Below are 22733 nucleotides of genomic sequence, written 5' to 3' on the forward strand. Positions count from 1 at the left end.
GTTGCTAATTCGTAACTGTCATTTTGATGCTGTTAGGAATCATAATAGATATATCCGATATGCAGGCTGTCTGATATGCTACCCCAAAAGGGGCTGTGACCCTCAGATTGAGGATCTCTGCTCTAGATAAAAGCATAGGGCATCATTAAAGCCCAAGGACCAATAGAAAAACACGGATTCTGAAGTGATTTTAAATAGACAGCAGACAGTGTAGATATTCAGTAACCCCAGTGGAATAAAGCAACCATTCTTTCCACAGTTAGGGTAACTTCGTGCTGTAACATGCCTTTCTAGATCTTTCTGTCTAGATCTAGATCCTTCAGTATTCAAGTCTATCTGTAATACAGTTTTATTATTGTTCCATGAACCAAAGCTAAAGCCCACACTACACGGTGAATTAGCCCGGAACAGTGGGTCCTGAATGGAACAAACTTGATAAAGGTATGGAAATCTCAGAAAAGTTGCCACAGCAGATTTGCAGTCAGCACTGAACATTTTCACACTGAGACACCGAACTGTAAGAAATCTGCAAACTGAAACCTCACCTCTACGGCTTCCCAGGCCCAGGTCCTGTACTTGGGATCATGAGTCAGACGCCACATGTACATGTATGTCTCGATAACCTCTGGCCGTAGGATGTAATACTTCTCATTTTGCCTTGTGGCAATGGCTTCCACGCCGCCGTCAAATCGAAACGCTTCTGGTCCCAACTTCACATCTAGGGCACACACAATCAGTTAACAAGGGTTACCTCTTGATTTAGGGTATGGCCATGACAAAATCAGAAAGAGTGCAACAACCTCGGAGATGTGCCAGGGTGACTAAGGGCTACTTAAACACACCATAAAATACACAATACTCAAGATATTCTAAATTCGGATCGGCTAAAAGAACCCATTTTAGAAAGTGACAATTCTTTTTTTCCCTCTTCCCCCCCATTTAACTCCTATTTAGTGAACACTCACCAGTTGTTTATAAGGCACTGTACCATTTTCTGGGTAGCTGAAAGCTTAATGGTTGAGAATTCTCTTAGAATGTCACCAAAGGCCAGTTACTTAATATTTGCATAATACCTGTTTTATAAATATGAAGCCAGACATATAATCTCCTCATGGGGCTTTGGGGAAATTTCTTTCTGTAGTGGGTCAGAGACTCTTGCTCAGTATTACTGAGGTAAAGCACAGGTCAGTAAATAAGCCTGGCTTAAACTTATACGGCCTATTTTTTGTTACTCACCTCACTAAGGTGTGCATTTTTGTATAAACCAGTGACTTTTCAATACAAGCACAATTCCTTTATAAGACATTAGCATCAACAAATTTCACAGTGGTTTTACGTCCCCTTCTTCACTCCCTCACCCTCCCTCGTCCTCCTGGAATAGGGCTGTGAAAAAGTCCTTTCTTTACCGAATGAGATCAAAGCTTGAGAGAATGGGGTGTGAACGGAGAGTAACGTGTACTCACATGTGCGGTTGTAAGACTCGTGACAGGTGCGGGCGATCTCAGCTCCGAGTTCAAGGTAGTGTTGGGCCCGAGCTTCTGGAGCTCCGTCGGCCCCAAGTGCAAACATCCCCCCTGCAAAGCATGTCAGGTGGCCCATCTTGTGCTCCAGGAGGCCCCCTTTCCACTCTGCGATGTACGTTAGTCCCCCACTTGACTTGCGGATCAAGTGAGTCTCGATGGCCTGAAAAGAAGACACTTTAAGTGGTCTGTAGCTTTTATTCAAATTCAGAAATTCTATATATCATACTATTAATGCTCATTAATTCTATTATTATTGTATAATCAATTATTTCCTTTTCTTTCCTCTTTTTTCTTCGAGATGTGGCTTTGCTATCGATCACAGATTGCCATGAATTCACTATGAGGGTAAGATTGCCTTTGGCAGCAATTCTCCTGCCTCAGCTCTTGAGTGCTGGGATTATATGTTTATGCCAACAACATTCTCAGTTTTACATTATAATTAAAAACATACATATGCACTTTAATTGTGTATGTAAACACGAAGCAACCACAGTCACTGTTGGCGATTTTCTTGTTGTCTCAAATCTAATTTCTTCTGAAATGTTCCTGCTCTCTGTATTCTTCCCTCTCTCCGAGCGCCATTCCCTCATCTGGCTAGGATTCCCTCAATTTGCTGGCTCCACTGACTTCATTTGGCTCCCTGACCAAACACTTGCCATTCTCATTCCCTAAATGCCATTCCCTTCTCGAAGACAGGACACTGCCACCCTGTCTCAGCTGAGTCAGCTCAAAGCCCAGGTCCCCTGCAGAGGAAGAACGGAACGTGCTAGGCTCTAAGATCCAAGATGGCGGCATAGCTGTTTTCTCCCTCTGAGGCTTGAGCAGCAAAAGAGAGGGGCCGAGACGGGCTGTTCCAGCGTCAGAGGATGAGGAGTTAGATGCTCTCTCTGGTGAGGTTGAGCAATGCTGCAGGCAACTTGTTCAGCATATCTGTAAGTCTCAGTACACGTCTCATCTCTAACGTGGAAACGATGCTGTCTACAGTGAAGACTCGGCAGCATCTTATTTAAAAGAAGTCAGGATAGACGCTAGCCCTGATAAGCCACTTATTTCCATCTCTTGTGTGCTGATAAGGGACCAATCAGATGGTTTGGGAAGATGGCTCAGGAATGCATGGAGAAAAGCTGTCACTGATGCCTTCTGCTGAAATCTCAGTGCTCGGGAGGAGAAAGTCGGTGGCCTGGGCCTTGCTGGCAAGCCAGATTAGCCTCATCAGGGAGCTCCAGGACAATGACAGACCATGCCACACACAGACAAACAAGGAGGACGGCTCCCGAGGAATGACCCGAGGTGACATCTACCCACGTATGCACGTGGGCCTACACGTACCCAGAGAAGTTAAGGCAAGCTCATCACCACATTTCCTGTTACTCTACTGAGAGTCATACTACTGTTCAGTTAAAAAACTTAAAGCCAATGCTATTTAAATCAAGGATAAAAAAATAAAATTTACAAAACTGATTTGTAAGATATATTTTATTTATGTCCTCGAACTGCTGCTATTATCAAAAACCAGGTTAGAAATAAAATAAGCCTCGTATTTAAAAAAAAAAATCAGAAAGTATGAACTAGGTTTGGAACTGCCAATTTCCAACTCTTCTGATAGGAATCAATCACTCTGACCTAGGAAGGAAAAGGCCTCTTCTGGGGTCTGCAGTGATCTGTGTTGTCAGAAAAAGGAGGGTTTTCAGGAGGCACATTTGGGAAGGTAGAGAGAATGACTGAGAACGAAATGTGGGCGGACGAAACCTTCTCTACCTGTCTTAGAAACAAACAAACAGGGGCAAGACAGTGAGAGATAAATGAACCCCACTGTGCTCATTAGCTGTGGTTAAGCTAATTTTATTGATGGTTTAGCTCTCGCATTAATATTTCATTCTCATTTAATGCAACATCTTAGCTATTTACACTTCTCATAACACCAATTGCAGTAAAGTCCTTCAAGCAGATACTTGTTCATCACCCAGGAAATTATTCTTTCTCCATGGCAAGAGTAATAGCTTTTGTGCACAGATTAGAGAAACATTATCACCCTGTTCTGGAGAGTGAATCAACTACTATATTATTATTTTTTTGCATGATTCTGACTAACTTGTCTCCTAAAATAAACTATGATGAAGGTCTGTGCCCAAAGCAATGGTTTTGTGTAAAAGTGAAAAAAATGTAAATATACTCTAATAAATAAAATTGTGTGTGTGTGTCAAATCTATGGGGAATTGATTGAGGAAAAAGAGCATGGTTTAGTCTGTGGTTTAATTCTCCCTTTTTTGTATTAACTTGATGAAGACTGGGGACTCTTACATGGTACATCAACTGCCCACATATCTTGCCCCACTGTGTGGTGGCTTTGTGTGGTGTCTAGGGAGGGTCACAATAACCAGCTGAGAGGTCACAGTACTGTCTAGTTAAAGACTCCTATCTGAATCTGCCTAAAGCTAAAACCTGATTATGTCCCCACTGACTCAAAAAGTGAGAACAATATACACACGGCCCTCCTCTTGACAAGGACAGGTGTGGCTTGCGTTTTGCATTTGTTATGTTTTGAGGCAGGCCATGACTTCCTGGCATCAACTGAGCCTTACGGCTCAAGGGTGGACTGCTGCTCCCATCTGAGTCATATTAAAATGTTTTTATTTATACTCTGAACTTTCATACTTATGCAATGTGCTTTTTGATCATGTTTACCCTCCTCCAAGCCCTTCCCCAACTGCGAGACTCCTTCTGCCCCCCTTTCCTACCTCATGTCCAAAACCACCCAACTCCATAGATTCCTGTGACTCCTCTAAGAGTCCTAATCTGCCACACAAAGCATTAGGCCTACATTCACTCCGGTACACCTGGAGACAGCATAAAGGAACCAAAGCCAGGAACCCAGTTCTCACTAAAATCCTCACAGGTGATGATACTTCCCCACTCCTGAGTTACCTCACAGGCTTTCCCCAGAGCATGGTGACATTGTGGCAAGATGTGCTTGGGGCTTGGGATTGGGTCCAGCACTATATCAAAGCTTATGCGCTGGACAATAAACTCAGATCTGCACTCTGATGCTGGTCTCCGGAGTCAGATTTCCTGAGATGTGTCATGTGACTCCATTGCTCTCACCCCCCGCTCCTACCGCCACCCTCAGTCTTGTTGCCACAGTGCACATAGGTATGACGTCATGGGCAGCCTACTAATGGCCACCACCCTGAAGAAAATGGATTCCCCAACCCAGCACATAAGTAGCAGATGTGAGGGTTGGTCTTCACGCAGGTCCCCCAACAACTGGAGTAGGGGCTGTCCAGGAATCTGTTGCTTGTCTGTGGATCCTGTTCCCCTAACGGGACTGCCACGTTGTCTAGCCTCAGTGGGAGATGATTTGTCTATTCCTGCAGTGACTTGATGTATCAGGGTGAGGGGATGCCCAGGGGGTCTCACAGATTTCAGAGGAGAAGTGGATGGGGATGGGGGGAGGAAGTGTGTGTGTGTGTGTGTCTGTGTGTGTGTGCATGCACAACCAGGATAAAAAGTGAATAAATAAATGAATTAATAAAATAAAATAAAACAGACTCTCCCACCTAGCACCACCAACTATGGAAAGTTCCTCTGCTGGTAGTGGGAGCTTGTGTGCTCTCCTAATCCATGACGGAATGCCAACGGTCTTGATCTTGCGCAATAAAGCATGACTTTGGTAAGAAGATTGTTAATGCTGCTTTTAAACTCAAGCCTTTTTTTCCCTTCTCACTGCTATGAAAATATATAATGGGCTGAATTTTTTTTTTCCTTTTTTACAATTAAGAGTCACAGGAAACACTTTGCCTCATTTGCTCTTAATGGCTTTTCCTGTCAACTGTTTGTCTAAACAGAGCATACTAAGAGTTACATGGGAACGGTTCTAGAAACTGGGGGAAATACTTCAAACGATATTTCAAAGGGGCTTTTCGTGGACTATCAAGGCCTTAGGGGGCAACTTTGGAAACAAAACAGTTAAAATGTCTGCTAGGATGCTAATCAGATGACATATGCGAACCAAATTATATTGAAAAGAATTCTCAAGATTAATACTCAAAACCTCACAGGGTGGAGAAAAAGTAACCATTAAGGAATGGGCTCTCTAGGGTTACCAAATGAGGACAGGACAGGAGGGATCATAGTGTAGCCTGCAGTAGATGCTTATCACGGGCTGTAAAAAAGGCTCCGTTATAGTCTTCCTCCTAAGGAGTTCCTGATGCCTGCTTGTGACAGTGAAGGGCTGTGGTTTGCTCAGTGAAGCCCTCACCTGATCCTGGGAGGACAAGGACAGAGTACTCAATCCAGCTAGCCAGGTCAAAGAAGCTATACTATATTCCAACAAGCAAACTTTCCAGACCTACTAGAGAGGCTAGCACACTTAGAATAAAGACTTAAAATAAGTGGTATTACAGGTTTCTAAGGCCAGATGTGATAGCGTGTGCTTGAGATCCCAGCACTTGGGATGTGGAAGCAGGAGGGACAGTTTCATGCAATCCTAGCTAGATAAGGTCCCATGCTGTCTTGGGATAGATGAGGGCCCATTTCAACTCCCCCTACCCCATAAATGAATAGTACTGATCACAAAAATATTCCGAGCATTCAAGAAAAAGGTTAACTTTCTATGGATTTAACTATAGTTTTATTAGCTCTCTGGAGATGAGTTCCAATGCAGGAGCAGTGGACTGTCAGTGACCATCCAGTATTTCAACTTAGCCAGTTTTCAGAATATTAAACCCCAGATTCCTTCCCATAATGAAAAATGTAGCAAAAAGAATATAGTCACATCCTTAGGGAAAGGGGTATTTCCCAGGCAATGTACCATCAGGCAATGCCACTGGGGCAACACACTAGAGACACCAGTACGATCTTAGTAGACAGCGTCCTCTTCAGGCAACACTGTCTTCCATATGATCTCTTGTTGACCAGAATGGTATCTGGCCTATGACCACCTGTCTTCACACAGGTGCCTGTAGCTCAGGTTGGCCAGGAACTCACTCTGTAGCCAGTCTGACTTTAAACTCAAAGCAGTCCTCATACCCTCTGCATGTCCCCTCCCCAAATGCTGGCAGTCCAGGGGGTCACCACTATGCCTGGCTAGATGTATGACTCTTGGGTGAGATTTGAACTACATAATAACTCATTGCTCTGTTAGAACTGAAATTGTAAGTACGGTTATTATTGTTAAAATGACACTGCAGACATTGAACTGCTAGCTGAAAATACTTTATAAGCCAGTTATGAGGTACTCTATTTTTCTTTTTTCATTAAAGCTTGATTAATATGCAAGTTGTAAGGCAGAACTGACTAGCAAGTATGATTTAAATATTGGGTTACCTGGACAGCATCAAAATACATCTTCTTGGCTTCGAGATCGGTCTTGTCAGACATTAACCATGCCTTGAGCAAATATTCATAAAAGCTGTCTCCAAGTCCTCCAACTGACACATGATCTGAAAGAGAGAGGGAAGTGAATTTCCTGGCCACTCCGCTTTTAATTCAGATAATGCAGCGAAATCATATCAGTGGCTAGGATTCAAAACCGGTCAGCTGCAGCTCAATGGAACATGTGAGTCCCAACAAATCCCCTCTTTCAGAAAGACCTTCTGAAACCAGCAGATGGGCTGTGAAGTCACGTGATGTATCCTCAATGGTCACTGGGCTACTCCTGCAAACGCGATGAGAAATGGTGTGTGTGTGTGTGTCTCGAATTTAATTCTTAAAACCTGGTTCTCTACTAAAAAAAGGGAAAACAAAATGTTTCATAGCCTATATTTAGGGGTTTTAAATTTAGTTTAGGCCCAGAGTAATATAAAACTCCATTAAAATTTTAGGCATTAAAAACAACAACAACAAAATAAGCCAGAGACTCCTTGAGTTCACGACATTTTGAAGACTACGTAATTTATCTATTGCTCTAAGTTTGAGGGGAGAAAGCAGACGTGGCAGGTGACCTAAAAGAGAAGAAAGCAGGGCTGCAGTGCCGCAGCTATGGATCAGCAGCTTCCAGAGGACACTGGTTCGATTCCCCACGTCCACATGGCAGCTCACAACTGTCTGTAATCCAGCTCCAAGTGATTTGACACCTTTACACCGACATACATGGAGGCAAAGCCAATGCACATAAAAAAAAATATAAATACCCCGTCCCCTCAAAAAAAAAGAGCAGCCAGGAGGGGGTGGTGATGCCTTTCATCCCAGCACTTGGGAGGCAGGTGGGCTCTGGGAGTTTGAGGCCAGCCTGGAGTGAGTTCCAGGACAGCCAAGCCCCTGTCATACAGAGAAACCCTGTCTTGAAACACCAGAAGGAAGGAAGCAGGCAGCGCCGTCTTCTAATACGTCCATCCCACCGTACACGTCAACTTTCACTGCCACTGACTATTGACTACGCTTGGTCTAAGGCAAAGATCAAGCCTTTGCGGTTCCTCATCTGTGCAGCAGGAAAACGGCCACTGGGCTAGGAGAGAGCCCAGGGTGTTGACAGCCATTTGTCCCACGGCCTGCATAAGGCCCCACATTTGGACATCGGCTTTTCAATATAAGACACCAACCGCAAAGGAACGAATCTTCATTTTTTTAAGCACACTGCTTCCAAACCGCAAGCACCATCGATGGGAAACGCCATGCCAGAACTGAGGGGACTCGGCCCTTGACAAAATGGCCTTTCAAAGTTTCACAGCACAGAGCTATACGGAAAGTGAAATGAGGGTTTCTTGACGTGGTTACCCAGGAGTGCATCCGTGTATCTCTAGATACACAGAACGGCTCTGCTGCCTGGCCAACTTCCCTTTGACTCTACATGGGTGTTGAAAAAGAGAATAAATCCCCCCCCTTCTCTTTTCTCTTTTTCTTTTTACTTTTTCTTCCTCAACTTCACATCTGAGTCAGGCTTCCGCTCGCCTATCTACAGACACTGGAAAATTCAGGGGTCAACAAGGCTTGGGATGTAGCTCAGTACAGGCTAGTTGTACAGCTAATGCTAAGACTCTGGGTTCGATTTCCTAGCAACACACACACACACACACACACACGCACACACACACACACACACACACACACACACACACACACACACACACACACACACACACACACACACACACACACACACACACACACACACACACACACACACACACGCATGCACACACAGTAGAGCAACAGCCATTAAATGGCTATTTAAAGAATTATACTTTCTGATTTCCCCTTTCCACAATCAGTGAGCTCTGGAACTCTACGCACTGTACTTCCCATGAGTCTTTTGAGCAACGCCCCCTTCCCCTCCCCCTCCCCCCCGCCCCACTTCCTCTCTGTTCTTATTGCTGTGATCCTGGCTCAAGCCATTACTTCTGTCCCAGTTAGCTTTAACTGACAGCTTGACGCAGCCTACAGTCGCCAAGAAATGGCTCCCAAATGAGAGACAGAGACCGCCTCAGATTGACCTTTGGGCGTAGCTGGGGAAGACTGCTCTCATGATTCGTTGGCGTAGGGACTCAGCCCACCGTGGGCTGTACCACCGAGACAGGTGGGTAGGCTGTTTGACAAAGTGACAAGAACGCCAAGCGTGGGAGTGAGCCAGCCAGCGTTCGTCCTCCATGGCTTCTGTTTCATGCTCCTGCCTGACTTCCCTCAGTGATGGGTTGTGAGAGCCGAACAAAGACGGCTGGACCGAATGTTTTTATCAGAGCCACAGGAAGGACGCGTATCTCGTTTCCTGCTTTCACTCTCACGGGGGCGCGCAATTTCTGCTGAATTTTAGTAAAATTCAATAGCAAGGTCACTTCCTCAACTGTCACGGGGCTCGGAGAGCTCCACGCCGTCCTGCCCACTGCACTAGACGCGGAAGCGAGCATGTCCCTTGCTGCAAGATGCTCTGGTGTCAATCAACGTCTCTCCACGCTCTTGGCACCCGACCCCTTCCCAGGAGAGTCTGGCCACCACTCTCAAAGCCCTTAGACCCCTCCTTTGGGACCAGCAAGGACTTCCAGGTCTCAGTCCTCTCCGTGCCATTGGCTACTTGGTCTAGTCTCACTTTTCATATTTTGGGTCCTCAAAATTATCAGCTTCCAGCTCCCTTGGGGCATCTGTACGCCTTATTTTCCCTGAATGAGAAGGACATATTTCACACCGAGTATCCCACACAGACCTTCTCTGAAAACCTTGAAGGCGTGCCCCTCCCTTTAAGAGTTTGCCACACATTTACTGTCAGAATGCGGTCCCAGTATCTTGCCTCGTCACCAAGTCATGATCCATAAAAGTCCTTATGGTCCACACTGGGCCCTAACAAGCCTCTTTCCCTCAAAACTAAGTGCTATCAATGTTAATAGGGACTCGTTCTTCCAACCTAGCAGGGTCTGGTTTTACGTATTAAATGTGCAATTTCCTTATTAGGAATAGTCCAGAAGCATATGAATTCAATTTTAGGGGAAATATGTTTTTAAAGTGGTAGGTCTGATTTCTTAAAATAGCAGCGCATGCCCTTTAGAGTTTCCTAAATGAATTACCGCAGAAACCTCTGACATTTACAAAGTAAATAGACTAAGTGGGGTCTCATCAATAATAAGAGCTGCTGTTGTAAGCATGGCCGTAGGAGACAAGAGCAAGTGATGCATGGCAAAGCAAATCCCTGTCCAGTTACTGTCAAAATAACAAGGGCCGAGCGGAGCTATGGGGAATGACGGCCCCGTCCAGACATGCCCTTCGGAGTCACAACCACCACAGACGAAAGCCAACAGCTTGGAAAGGCTGGCGATTGTCCCCTTGGGTTATGAGTCCATAATGAGGAAAAAAAAAGCTCGGGCATCCGGGAGGATTTTATAGAAAAAAAGGTTCCATAACATATTTATTTTGGTTAATTTTGGCGCTAGTTAACTTAAAAAATTTTCTAGCTTTCAAAAATCAAAGTAAAGGAACAAAGAGGTACGTCGTGCTTTTGATAACTTTGTATCTCATCCGTTGAGCTTTCCTAGGTCCAGGTGATAGTTTGTGTGGAACAGAGTTCTGCCTGTAGCTTCTTAGTGGGTATAGGACAGGAGATACTTCAGAAGGACAGGACCACCAACTCCAGAAAAATAAAAATTTGGTATTTTCAAGCCTAACAGTTCTAAATGAGCAGACACTCAAATCTCGTGTTCTTCTCTAAAGGGTTGATTACGGTTTTTATTCTTGGTAGGAATAGGCCCCATACACAGATTTCTAGTATAATGTCTAACAAAGGAAAACAAAACAAAATGACAGCAAAATAGCAAAACAAAACAAAACAAAAAAAACATGGGGATCAAATAATCATTTCCTTTAATTTTTAATAACCTTCTATCTACAGCAGTTTTCAGTGCTACTAATGAGTCAACACACACACACACACACACACACACACACACACACACACAGAAACATACAGACACAGAAACACAGACACAGACACAGACACACAAAGACACACACACACAGAAACACACACACACACACACACACACACACACACACACAGACACACACACACACACACACACACACACACACACACACACACACACACACACACAGACATACACACACAGACACAGACACACACATAGACATACACACACAGACACGAACAGACATACACACACAAACACACACACAAACACAGACACACACATAGACATACACACACAGATACACACACAAACAGACACACACACAGATACAGACACATACACACACATAGACACACACATACACACATACACACACAGACATACAGAGACACAGACACACACACAAACACAGACAGATATACACAAACACACACACACGGCACTGCATGCGTACACACACACACACACACACACACACACACACACACGCACGCACACACACACCTCACATCTAGCAGCAATGATCAGAAAGCCCGTTTCCCTCCCATGGCGAGGCTAGGATGCTCTTTAACTACAGCTAAGACGCAGTGACGACTTTTACAGAAGGGTAAATAGAACCATCGCTGAGAGAATGAAAGGTCAGATATAACACAGCCCAGTGCAGAAAGCATTGGAGCAAACAGTCATTGAGAAAGAACAAAGTACTGTGTTCTGGGTTAGCAAACACACCCATGGCATGTTTACCAACCTGGAGAGCTCTGAGTCCCTAGGAAGAAGGATGGGCAGGAGGCAGCAGGAAAGGGACGCTGGGCAGAAATAACCCACACTGTCCAACTGGAGAGAAAGAAGCAGAGGTGTGGTAACAAATTCCAAACAGACCCTTGAAGGAGGAGACTTCTGGAAGAACAGGTATGCGTTCTGGAACTTAGTGGAGAAGTTAGATAAAGGAGTTGAGGAAATAGCATAAGGAAAACCCCTAGCTATGGCCAAGAGAAATAGAAATAAAGTGTTTCTTCCTTATGGCTGGAACACAGGATGGAGGATGGGAGAGGGCAAGCGCGAGACTCAGCAGGATTGTTTGCTTTCCATCAGAAAACCGGCTGATAAGCAGTACAAACGTAAAAGACAATTTGTCCCGGAAAACTGAGCCAAATCTATGTGTACGGGTGACTGGGCAGGTGGAGTCACAGTGTCCTGGTGTCTCTTAGTGTCCTTCTGAGTGACTTCTGAGTCCTAAATTAAAGCAAGGAAGCCAGAGATCATACAGACTGTTCTCCAACTGTTTGAAATATTCGGGAGAAGAACTGTCGCACTGGTCACCCTTTCGGTAAATTATATCTAACCGTCTTGTATGCAATCCTCTGTGGGCCTTACAGGTTTCAGGTTAGTCTCAGAGCCCTTCACGCTGAGACAGAACTCAGTAAGATTGCTGTCGGCACACTGAAAGTAACAGTTATAACGACAAATGATAGTATTCATAGAGACGTCATTTCAGAAATCAAGCACCTCAGTGGGAAGACGAACGTTATTTTATTCCCACCCCCAATCTCCTTAACGTTTGCTTTCCTGGCTAGATTTCCATGTCTGATCCAACTCTGATCCATGAGTATACTTTGCTTTGGCTAAAGTATACAAAGAGAAGTGTCTCGTGCAGTTTTACGGCTGCAGCAAAGGAAGCATATCTTCATTGCCCATCCAGGGACTGGAGCCGGGGATCAGTTGATAAAGTGCTCGCCGGCTCATCATACAAGTAGGGGGACCTGCGCTGGATCTCTCTGAACCCACATTAAAAAGAAAAGTGAGCGTAGTGTCACGTGTTTGTAATATCAGCAGCTGGGAAGTCAGAGACAAGTACATTCCTGTCAGATAGCTCCCAGAGGCCCAGGCCAACACACACACACACACACACACACACACACACACACACACACACACACACACACACACACCTGCACACACACACACACACACACACACATGCACACACACACACACACATGCACACACACACACACACACACACACACACACACACACACACACACACACACACATTTGTATTCACACACAGGAGTACAACCCTGTCATACACATGCAGTAGTTCTCTTACTATACATTTGGCTATAACAACAAAACCTAACAAGTGGTATTTAAAAGGTTAAAGTTCCACAATGCAGGGTTACGGATCATATCGGCAAACCGTATTTTATTGTTATGTGTGAGTGCTTGCATGCATGAATGCATATTAGGTGCACGCTCAGTGTCCCCATTGTGCTGAAGAGAATGTCTGATCCCTTGGAAATGGGGTTATAAGCAATGTGAGCCATTAGACAGGTGCTGGGAACTGAACCTGGGTCCTCTGTAAGAGCAGCAAGCTCTCTTAACCGTGGAGTCACCCTCTCCAGCCTCTCCATGAACTTTTTTTTTTTTTTTTTTTTTTTTTTTCTTTTTTTTGAGCTGGGGACTGAACCCAGGGCCTTGTGCTTCCTAGGCAAGCGCTCTACCGCTGAGCTTAATCCCCAACCCCTCCATGAACTTTTCTACTCTGTTACATTCAAGTCAATTGTGTATCTTTTTGTTATCATTGGGTGTTTTAGTTAACGCCTACGCCTACACCGCTTGTTTGGAAATGACTGGTTTTCCCTTTTTTTTTTTCCCCAAGTTTGCGCACATTCCACTACAGGACAAAGACAAAACCACCTTCGTTAAGGTCACCGCCAATATTATCAGACAACTAATGAAGGCAAGCTCATGGTGAGATAGACAAGGTTTCTAGACTTCCAACTCTTATTTAGGAACTCAAATTTTACCACCACTGTTACAAACAGTAGCTTTTCATCTTCAAGAACCAACTCCAGCCAGGTCCGAACGACTGGCTGTTTTCAGTTGTACTTTTGAGTAAAGATGGTGACTCATAAAAGGATAGTCACAGTCATCCCAGGGCAAACAAAAATGTCGGTAATAACCTTAAAATGCGCGATTTCTACCACCATATGCTGTGTCACAAATGCTTTCCTTTCCTCTCCCGGTGGTCATTACTGGGATGGCTGACACTGATGGTGAACTCGGCAATCTAGAACCACTTAGGAGAGGAACGTCTCAGCATGCTGCAAGGGAGTTTCTAACAGGAGTTAACTGGAGTGGAAAGACTCACTCTAAGTGCGAGTGGCACCATCCAGTGCGAGAGGGTTCCACACTGAATAAAAAGAACAAAGCGTGCGGAACATCTCTCTGAAGGCTTCCTCAAGCTCTTGCCCCGTAATAGGCTACCCCGGATTGCGAGCCGGAATGCATCGTTCCTCGCTAAGCTGCGTTTCCTAAGTGTTGTTGGACTATGTCACTTACACGGTCACCTCGCCATAATGCACAGGTTGGTGTTTACTAGAGTCAAAATCATTCCTCTGCTTCATGAGAACATGCACAAGGGAAACTGGTCTATTTTATACTGTGGTAGACAAGACAGTGACGATTAGTACTCTTTGGTGTTTGCCTTGGTTTTTACACAGCCAACCAGTGTTACCCGCCCCTGTCCACTCATTATAAATGCAAACATGTAGAGGAAGAAGGCAAGTTGTCTCCGGATTTATAAACTTTTAACTCTGCGGGCCCATGAAAGGCATTTGGAACTTCCAGCAATCTGTAGGCCACACTGGGTGGGAGCCTTCTTTACAGGGCTAAGGCTTCTAGATGTAGGCTCAGTTACCAATAGGAGACATGGGGGCTAGCATGCTCCCCCCACTAATGTGTTCTTTAGAAGAAGTACTTCTAAAAGAATAGTGAGATGTAATTATCTAAGAATATGTTATTTAATATACATTTTTAAAAAGCCAAAATTAGATTACAAATTTAACGCCTTCGACATAGCTGGGTAACTCAACTGCTTTCAGTTGATACTTAACGCATCACGGCCTTTCCAAATTGGCTTGAGAACATTTCTTTTTACAAATTCCAAGTCTTTATACCTCTGTTGAAAGTGTCCTGAAGTGGGGTATCTGGCATCAGAATGTGTTTGACACTTATTTCTGTTCTGAAGGTAAGTCACTCACAAGAAATCCTTACCTGGTAGCTTACAATTTATGAAGAGAAAAATCTATGTCTGAGCTCCTAATTCCCCAAGTCAAAGTAGAAAGTGCTAGAAATGGAGTGGTCTAGCTACCACCTGGGCAGAGAATAGCACTGCCATCTGCACTGTCATCACCACACAGCCAACCTGCTGTGAGTGGAAATCCTCACCACACTGGCCAGGTCTTCCTTTTCTGAAGGTTGGTTTCCAATATGCTTACAACAACATTGTCCGACTCCAGCCTTCTGTGGAAAACAAGCTGTCTGCTTCCCCTGAAGCGTGCTTTCTGAGGCTGGTTAAGATCCTCTCCCCCTTTTCAATATTCCTTGACAAGAACTGCGCTCGCAAGAGTGAATGCTCAGGTTTGGACTTACGTTGACCCCACTGTCCACTACTGGGGTTCAGGTAGTTAGGATAAAGGCCTTCTGGTTTGTCCAGCTTGTTCAGCACTGTTCGAATATTCATTACCTATAGAGGAAAAGGAATGGTAATGTGAAAAAAATCTAAGAAAAAGTTCACATGCCACTCTCTCTCATTCTCTCTCTCTCTCTCTCTCTCTCTCTCTCTCTCTCTCTCTCTCTCTCTCTCTCTCTCTCTCTCTCTTCTCTGCTAAGAAGGAACCTTCACAAAATGTTTCAGGAATTTTGTTATCAGAAAAAATAATAGGAATCAGTATATATAGTCATAGGTATCTAGAACCCCAGACCCCACATTGAGACCTCCCATCTCCATATTAAGGCTATATCAATGCACACAACTACTCTTTTAGAATTGTGCCTTTGGATAGGATGATATGGAAAATAAACAAACATAAATACTAGGTCAAGAGAAGACAAATAGTGTGGAAAAAAAGAAAAGGAATTATGAGAATTCCCTCATTGAGTTCCACCTACTCAACGCAAGGGTATAGGGAGATGGGGCTTTGAGGGACACTGAGGAGGGCAAGTCTTCTCCCTCCCCATCCCCACCAACCCCTTGTGGTGGAGAGGCACAAACAAGAGGTTATGGGAGCATTTATAAGCCAAGAGACCTAGGACTGAAATCTTCCTTGTCTAACTCCTAACTGCAGACCTGCTGCTGGTGACCACAATGTTAGAAATAAGGCTCTACTGTGAGCCACTCCCCTAGGAATCTCTTTGGTATGGAACCGTGTTCTCTGAGGAGAAGATGGACAGGACAGCGGTACAGGTGAGGTGGCAGGGCTGTGTACTGTGGTAGTCAGATGGTCTGAAAAGTGCTTGAGCAGAATTTCAACAAAGTGAAATATAACTCTGTCAAGGAATTTTGCTTAAAAGAGGTAAAGCGAAAAGCTGATTTGTATAACACTTTAGCCTTTCCCACAATGTACTTCATACAGTGTATACAGCACTTCCTATTTTTAGATGGAATAGATTTCACACAGGTAGCAACTTCCTTACTGTACTGCAAGCCACGAGGGGGAAGGTGGGCCTCTTACCACCAGTTACACGGAAAGACTAGGTTGAGTCTGCTCAGGTGAAGTAAGGCGAGTTACAAAGTGTCCCACAGACATACAGTCTTTCCTTTCCCATGCGCTGCACAAGTGCTTCCAAGACTCACCTTTTCGGCAAAGACGGGATTTCCTGATAAGTGGGCCAAGTGCATGAACTCCAAATGGAGAGTTCCAAATTCTGCCAGAATACTGCTGCCTCCAGAGGCCCAGGGCCAGTTACGTCCGATCCCACTATGGAAGGAAAAACAGGAGGAGTTATGGGTCCGGTGGGTCCCATTTTCCAAGGTTTCAGGTGGCCGACATTGTAAAGCTCACACCTCTGGGATGGCATTCAGAGCCTGCCCCACATGTGGCCCATACATATACAGCCACCAAACTAGACAAGATGGATGAAGCAAAGAAGTGCAGGCCGACAGGAACCGGATGTGGATCTCTCCTGAGAGACACAGCCAGAATACAGCAAATACATAGGCGAATGCCATCATTAAACCACTGAACTGAGAATGGGACCCCCACTGAAGGAATCAGAGAAAGGACTGAAAAAGAACTTGAAGGGCTCGAGACCCCCCCATATGAACAACAATGCCAACCAACCAGAGCTTCCAGGGACTAAGCCACTACCCAAAGACTATACATGGACTGACCCTGGGCTCCAACCTCATAGGTAGCAATGAATAGCCTAGTAAGATCACCAGTGGAAGGGGAAGCCCTTGGTCCTGCCAAGACTGAACCCCAGTGAACATGATTGTTGGGGGGAGGGCAGTAATGGGGGGAGGATGGGGAGGGGAACACCCATATCGAATGGGAGGGAGAGGGGTTAGGGGGATGTTGGCCCGGAAACCGGGAAAGGGAATAACAATCGAAATGTAAATAAGAAATACCCAAGTTAGTAAAGATGAAAAAAAAAAAGAAAAAAAAAAAGTATAGACTCTTTATAACATACTATTCATTTTTATTTTCCTCTCTTCTTTTTTTTTTTTTTCTTCTTTTTTTTTTTTTCCCTTGACTCCTATTTTCCATCTGACACTCACTGTTGACTAAAACCAGAAAATCCAAAATATGTTTCAGGTAACACAGTTACGTGGAAGGTCCAGGGGCTATGTAGCACCCACGCATTCAGCTTTGCAACCATTTAATTGAGATTGAGGGAATTTCAGATAGTCGCATTATCTTTTAAAATCTACTTGGATAGGAGTTAAATTTCAAACATTCTTTACTTAAGAACTTCTGTCCTTTTCCAAATCCTGCCTCCAATGACTAGACTTCCGTAAATTTTATCTATTTTTTTTTTAAGGCACTGACTCACTGCCTGTCTTACCTAATCTATGCTTAAGAATATAAAATTATGTTATATAAACCTTAAAGGCATGAGCTGCAAATATATTGCTGGATGTTTTATCTCAAAAAATACTTTCTAAATAGAGTTCTTTTTTAATGTGTGTTGTATGTAGCATAAACATGTTCATGTCGTTGGTGCATGTATCCTTAATTGAAAATGCCATGGGGATATCAGGTACACATCACTCTTTTTGCCTTACTGCCTTTGAGACATGGTTTTCAGCTGAACCCTGAGCTAGGTTGACGGTCAGAAAGCCCAGAGATTTCTAATGTAATCTCTGCTTCACCACAGCACTGGGGCCATTGAGCTATGGAGTCACAGACAGCTTTCTGTGGGGGTGGTGGGATTTGAACTCAGGTCTTCACACTTGTGCATCAAGTATTCTTATCCACTGAGACATGGGATGATGATCCCAGTCCCAAACATGAACTGGCTCTTGAGACATAATCAGACTTTTGGGTACAGTTTGTTTGAGTGAAACACTTAAATCTTCAAGACATATATGATAATTCAAATAAAGTTAAACATACATCTGACTGATAATTTCAGTTCCTATACCTGAAAATGCACATCCTGGTTTTGGTTTAAGACTTGCATTTATTGCACGTTATTTGCTATGCAGTAGTGACAATGAATGACACTGGATTAGAAGCTTGATGAGACAAGTTGTTTTCTTAACTGTACAGAGTATTGGGAGGCAAATATTTGAGCAGAAAAAAGTCCAGTATTGGATGTCAATGCCAAGGTAAATGCGAGAGGAGTTCTTAGAGTATGTCCCACACGGATGTGTACAGTACAGCATCATGGGCATCACAGGATGCCTCCTCTCGGTCCAGAGTTTAGTTAAAGAATAAGTTAGGGAGGAGAGTGCAGTGAGGAGCTGAAGCTGGCCTCATGCCCACAGCAGAAGTTACCTAGGGCAGGGTCTGACCTCATGGATATAGGGAGAGGGGTGGCAGGCACAGTGACTGTCATACCTGAGCCTGGCACTTGAAGTCTGCTGAAAGGCTGGCTTTCCTGTTTGAACATAGATTCTTTTTAAGTATTCTTGGTGCTCCTTAAACTTTCAAGCTACCCCTTTTTACACAGGGAAACCTCGTCGGTCCTGTCGTTGGCTCTAGAGCAAGGCTGCTGAAGAATGTGGAGCCTAAATGAGGAGGAAGCTGGGCATGGAAACCATGGGCCAGCCTCACTCTTATTCCCTATCCATTTAGAGCCACGTTCAGGCTTTGTTTCAAAGCTCACGCGTATGGTTGATGTAACTAATGAAAGGAAACATGGAGAACTGAAAACCTTGCATTCATTGATTTTAGACAATGTCCTAAATTTTCAATTCTTGGAGTCAGTGTTACTCCTTACTTCACAGTGAGTTTAATAAAAGGAATGTTGAACTATCCAGACGGAATGTAAAGTTACCGTCAGATTTGGTTAACAGTGGCCAGTGCATGAAGCAATTGGCCATTTGTTGTCAGGACATATCAATGTTTCTACTCCATGCTAAAGGCAAACTCCTACTGAGCAGGAATTCAAAATCCTCCATTGAGGAGAAACAGTAAGAACTTATTTGCAACATAAGATCATATCAGGGTGAGACAGACAGACAGACAGCTTCATTCTAGAGAAGGAAAAAAAAATCAGGATGTAGTGAACAAGTCCAGCCTACTTCCCGGAATCCAAGGAACTGATTTTTTTTAGTTTAGGGGATTAGAACACGCAGAGGCATTGACTTCGAAGGGCCAGTTAAACAAACTCAATGAACCAAATAAAATTCAAATGCACTTAGCATCTCTACGTTTGTTCTCTGTAATTTATGTGATGAGAAAGGCAGTTGGGTTTATGATAAATGTGTATATGAAAGAATGGCTTTGATTATCTCTCGGCATGGAGAATTAATGTATTTCCGTACAAATTATTTACAACAGGATAGCTATGATGGTTCTTAAATATGCAACTGGAAAGTAGTTGAAGAAGCCCAAGAGGGTACAGCGCAATCTCGATCTTAGACAAATGCACAAAGACCAGCCAGTTGACCTAGAGAGTGAATGGGACGTACCACGTGACAGTGACCTGTGTGACAGCGTCTATTCTTGCATATCACATAAGTCAAACCCAAAGTTTTATCACTCAGAGAGGGATCAGCAAAAACCTTTCTAAGATTATTTAGCATTTTAAAAAAGACAGGGACTAGCCTAGACTGACCTGGGACTCCTGTTGAAGCTTAGGTTGACTTTGAACTTGTGACCACTGTTTCCCAAGTGTCTGAGTTACAGGCACGAAGCACCATGCCTAGTTACAAGGTCATTTTTGCTCCAAATTCTGAATCTAGTGACGAATCTATCATAAGCCGAACATTCTAGTTCTTCGGGCCAAAATTACTCTTATCTGTGGGAGTGGCCAGGGGATTTTTAAAGGCCCAGTTGTAGCATTCTTCATCTGGCCCCTTTTACAAACATGAGTAATATTCTAGAAAAATATGTTAAAGGAAAAATAATAGCTTGTGTTTTAAAAAACAAACTATTAGCTTTATAAGACAAGTCTGAAAGGGAAGGCCGTTTAAATATTAAATATTCCCAACCTTGTTATAACATCTTCATCTTAAGCAAAATGATGATCAGTGTATAGAAATGTATACACAAAGAGGCAATTACCATGATCTGGGCAGCTGCCAAAACACTGGTTCAAAGAATCCTGGGACAGAATTTTGAACTGCGCTGTCCATCTAGTTTCACATACTTCTGTTTCTCCACTTTGAGCGGGAATATTATTTGATATGTATCTTTTAATATTTACTTAGCTTCAATGTCCAATATTCTACTAAGGTCATCAGCACTTGAAAACAAAACTTATCACAATCAAAAAGAAAAATAGTTGTCTTCAGCAAGTGAAAATAGGAAACTGTCTTTAATAAAGACTGGACTCATTGGCTCCTTTGAAACCCGTGAAATAGTATTTTTTTTGATAGATTTTATACAGTTTATTAGTGGTGGCAATACATCCTGATTCTACCATTCTCAAAGCATTAAGGGGTGATTATTTACTGACCTTGTAGCTCTGATTTGCGGTGGGTCTAGTGTGCCTTTTCTGTCGCCTGGGGATAACGGGTAATAGGGCCAGAGGAAGAAAACACACCACTAATGACCCATCCTACTATGTCTGAATCCCATGGGAGATAAGCTAACTCTTCCTAAAGCCTGTAATGATGTAAATAGCTAGACGAGCCTCTGGATTGATGATCCACCCTCTCCACATAGTCTTAAATGGAGCTTACCCCACAGGACTGTATTTTATTGTCATTACCCTGGTAAAATTGGGGCAGTAACGCATGTAGTTAGCAATGTAGCATGATCAAATACAACAAGTGCAGAGTTTACAGAGCCGGAATGAGCCTTGAGAGCTGTCAGATTAATAGATAAACAAAGCATTAAAGAGTTACACAGTATCCATTAGCTAGGACTTTCAATTCCCCCTTCCCTGTGGCTTCCTTTGCTATGCAAAATGGGAAAGGGAGCAATTTTCATTAAAAAAAAATAAGGAAAAAAAAAAACCCCATATTCTTCAAGAGCCCTCTTGCCCGAATGATTTCTGATTAGCTGATCAGTGAATAAACTTCCTTAAAGTCAACAGTCTGTAATCCAGTTTACTCCTTGTGGTGACAGAACCATCAGTCTCTGGAAGAAAACCTCCCCACATCCTATATATTACTCCAAAGTCTTACTCAAGCATGCAAATGTAATGGCCCACAGGGATAGTGAGTAAAAGAAAAAGAGGAAATTAATCTGGTATTACTCCACATTACTCCATCGGATTTTTTAGAAGCACAAATCAGGAAAGAATAATTAGAAATTTCATCAACGATTGTTTCATTTAGCTGTACCCTCAAAGCTAATCGATTGAGAGATAGGGAGACTTTGGCTGCGTGTACTGATGTCTCCCTCCTGCAGAGGTGTGCAGAGAGCCAAGAACCCAGGAAAAGCTGCATCCCAGGGGGTTGCCATCTTAACACAGGCAAAGACTGTCCCAGTGTTTACCACAGCAAAGCCAACCGGAGGACTATGCCCTCAGGGGAGAGTGGCTGACTCAGGAAACCATTTGACTAAATTACTCAAAATCACAGCTGCTCCCTCTAAGTGTCCAACATAACACTCGGAATTTGTCACACTCTGCTCCATTTCACCGTATATATTTGTTTTAGAATATTTTAATTTATTTGGACTCTTAATACTCTTTTTTTGTGTTTCGCTGGCTAAGTTTGGGGCTGTCAGTTACAAAGACAGAAGATTTCAATCTTCCTCTGTGCTCCCAAGAGTCCATACATCTTTCTTTTATCTACTTCTCCCTTGGGTAGTACCTCATTCCCAAGTGCGGTAAAGGAACAGAGATTAGATGAATTCAGCCTTCTCTGGATTCTTAGGTGAATTTTATTGGGTTCAAGAAACATTACCAACAAAACAAAACAAAAAAATCACTCCCCCCAAAAAAAATCCCAAAAAACAAAAACAAAACCCCAAAACCAAAAACCTCATGGGAAGACATTTTGGTGCATATGGGATGTCTGAGTGGGCACGTATATTCCTCTATTTTATGTTAAGAAAACCAGAACCATATTCTATACGTTGCATTAAGTACCCATCACATTCCTTTCACTTTCCACGACAAATGACGCATGCGCTTATTTTTGTTGAGCGTGCTTTCTTACTTAGTGGATACACTCTAATTTACTTTCCGTTACTGTTTTGTGTTTTTGAGATCAGGGCTCATTGTGTAGGTTTGACTGACCCGAAACCCAATGAATGTATCAGGCTGGCCTTGAACTCACAGTCACTTGCTTGAATGAATCTCTCAAGTTCTGAAATGAAAGGCCTATGCCACTACTTTTGGCTTGTGTGGCTCATTTAAAACTTGAAACACTTGAAATGGGCGCCGAAGCACGTTGACATTTATTTCTGGCCACAATTGTTGGTTCAATGATGTGTCTAGATGTACCTTT

The 22733-nt window shown here is 43.5% G+C and overlaps 1 protein-coding gene across 1 annotated transcript in view; it reads right to left on the bottom strand.

Moving 5' to 3' along the window:
* The window catches only part of Man1a1 (mannosidase alpha class 1A member 1), a 175368-nt gene that overhangs the window by 14531 nt on the left and 138104 nt on the right, over positions 1-22733 (bottom strand). The window contains exons 7-11 of the mRNA XM_032888241.1: positions 16515-16638; positions 15311-15404; positions 6849-6964; positions 1464-1683; positions 546-718 (exon numbers count right to left, since the gene is read on the bottom strand). Coding sequence (XP_032744132.1) covers positions 546-718; positions 1464-1683; positions 6849-6964; positions 15311-15404; positions 16515-16638 — 727 coding nt within the window. The remainder of the gene's footprint in view (positions 1-545; positions 719-1463; positions 1684-6848; positions 6965-15310; positions 15405-16514; positions 16639-22733) is intronic.

This window comes from Rattus rattus, chromosome 18 (genome assembly GCF_011064425.1).
Source record: "Rattus rattus isolate New Zealand chromosome 18, Rrattus_CSIRO_v1, whole genome shotgun sequence".
In the NCBI taxonomy this organism is placed as follows: Eukaryota; Metazoa; Chordata; class Mammalia; order Rodentia; family Muridae; genus Rattus; species Rattus rattus.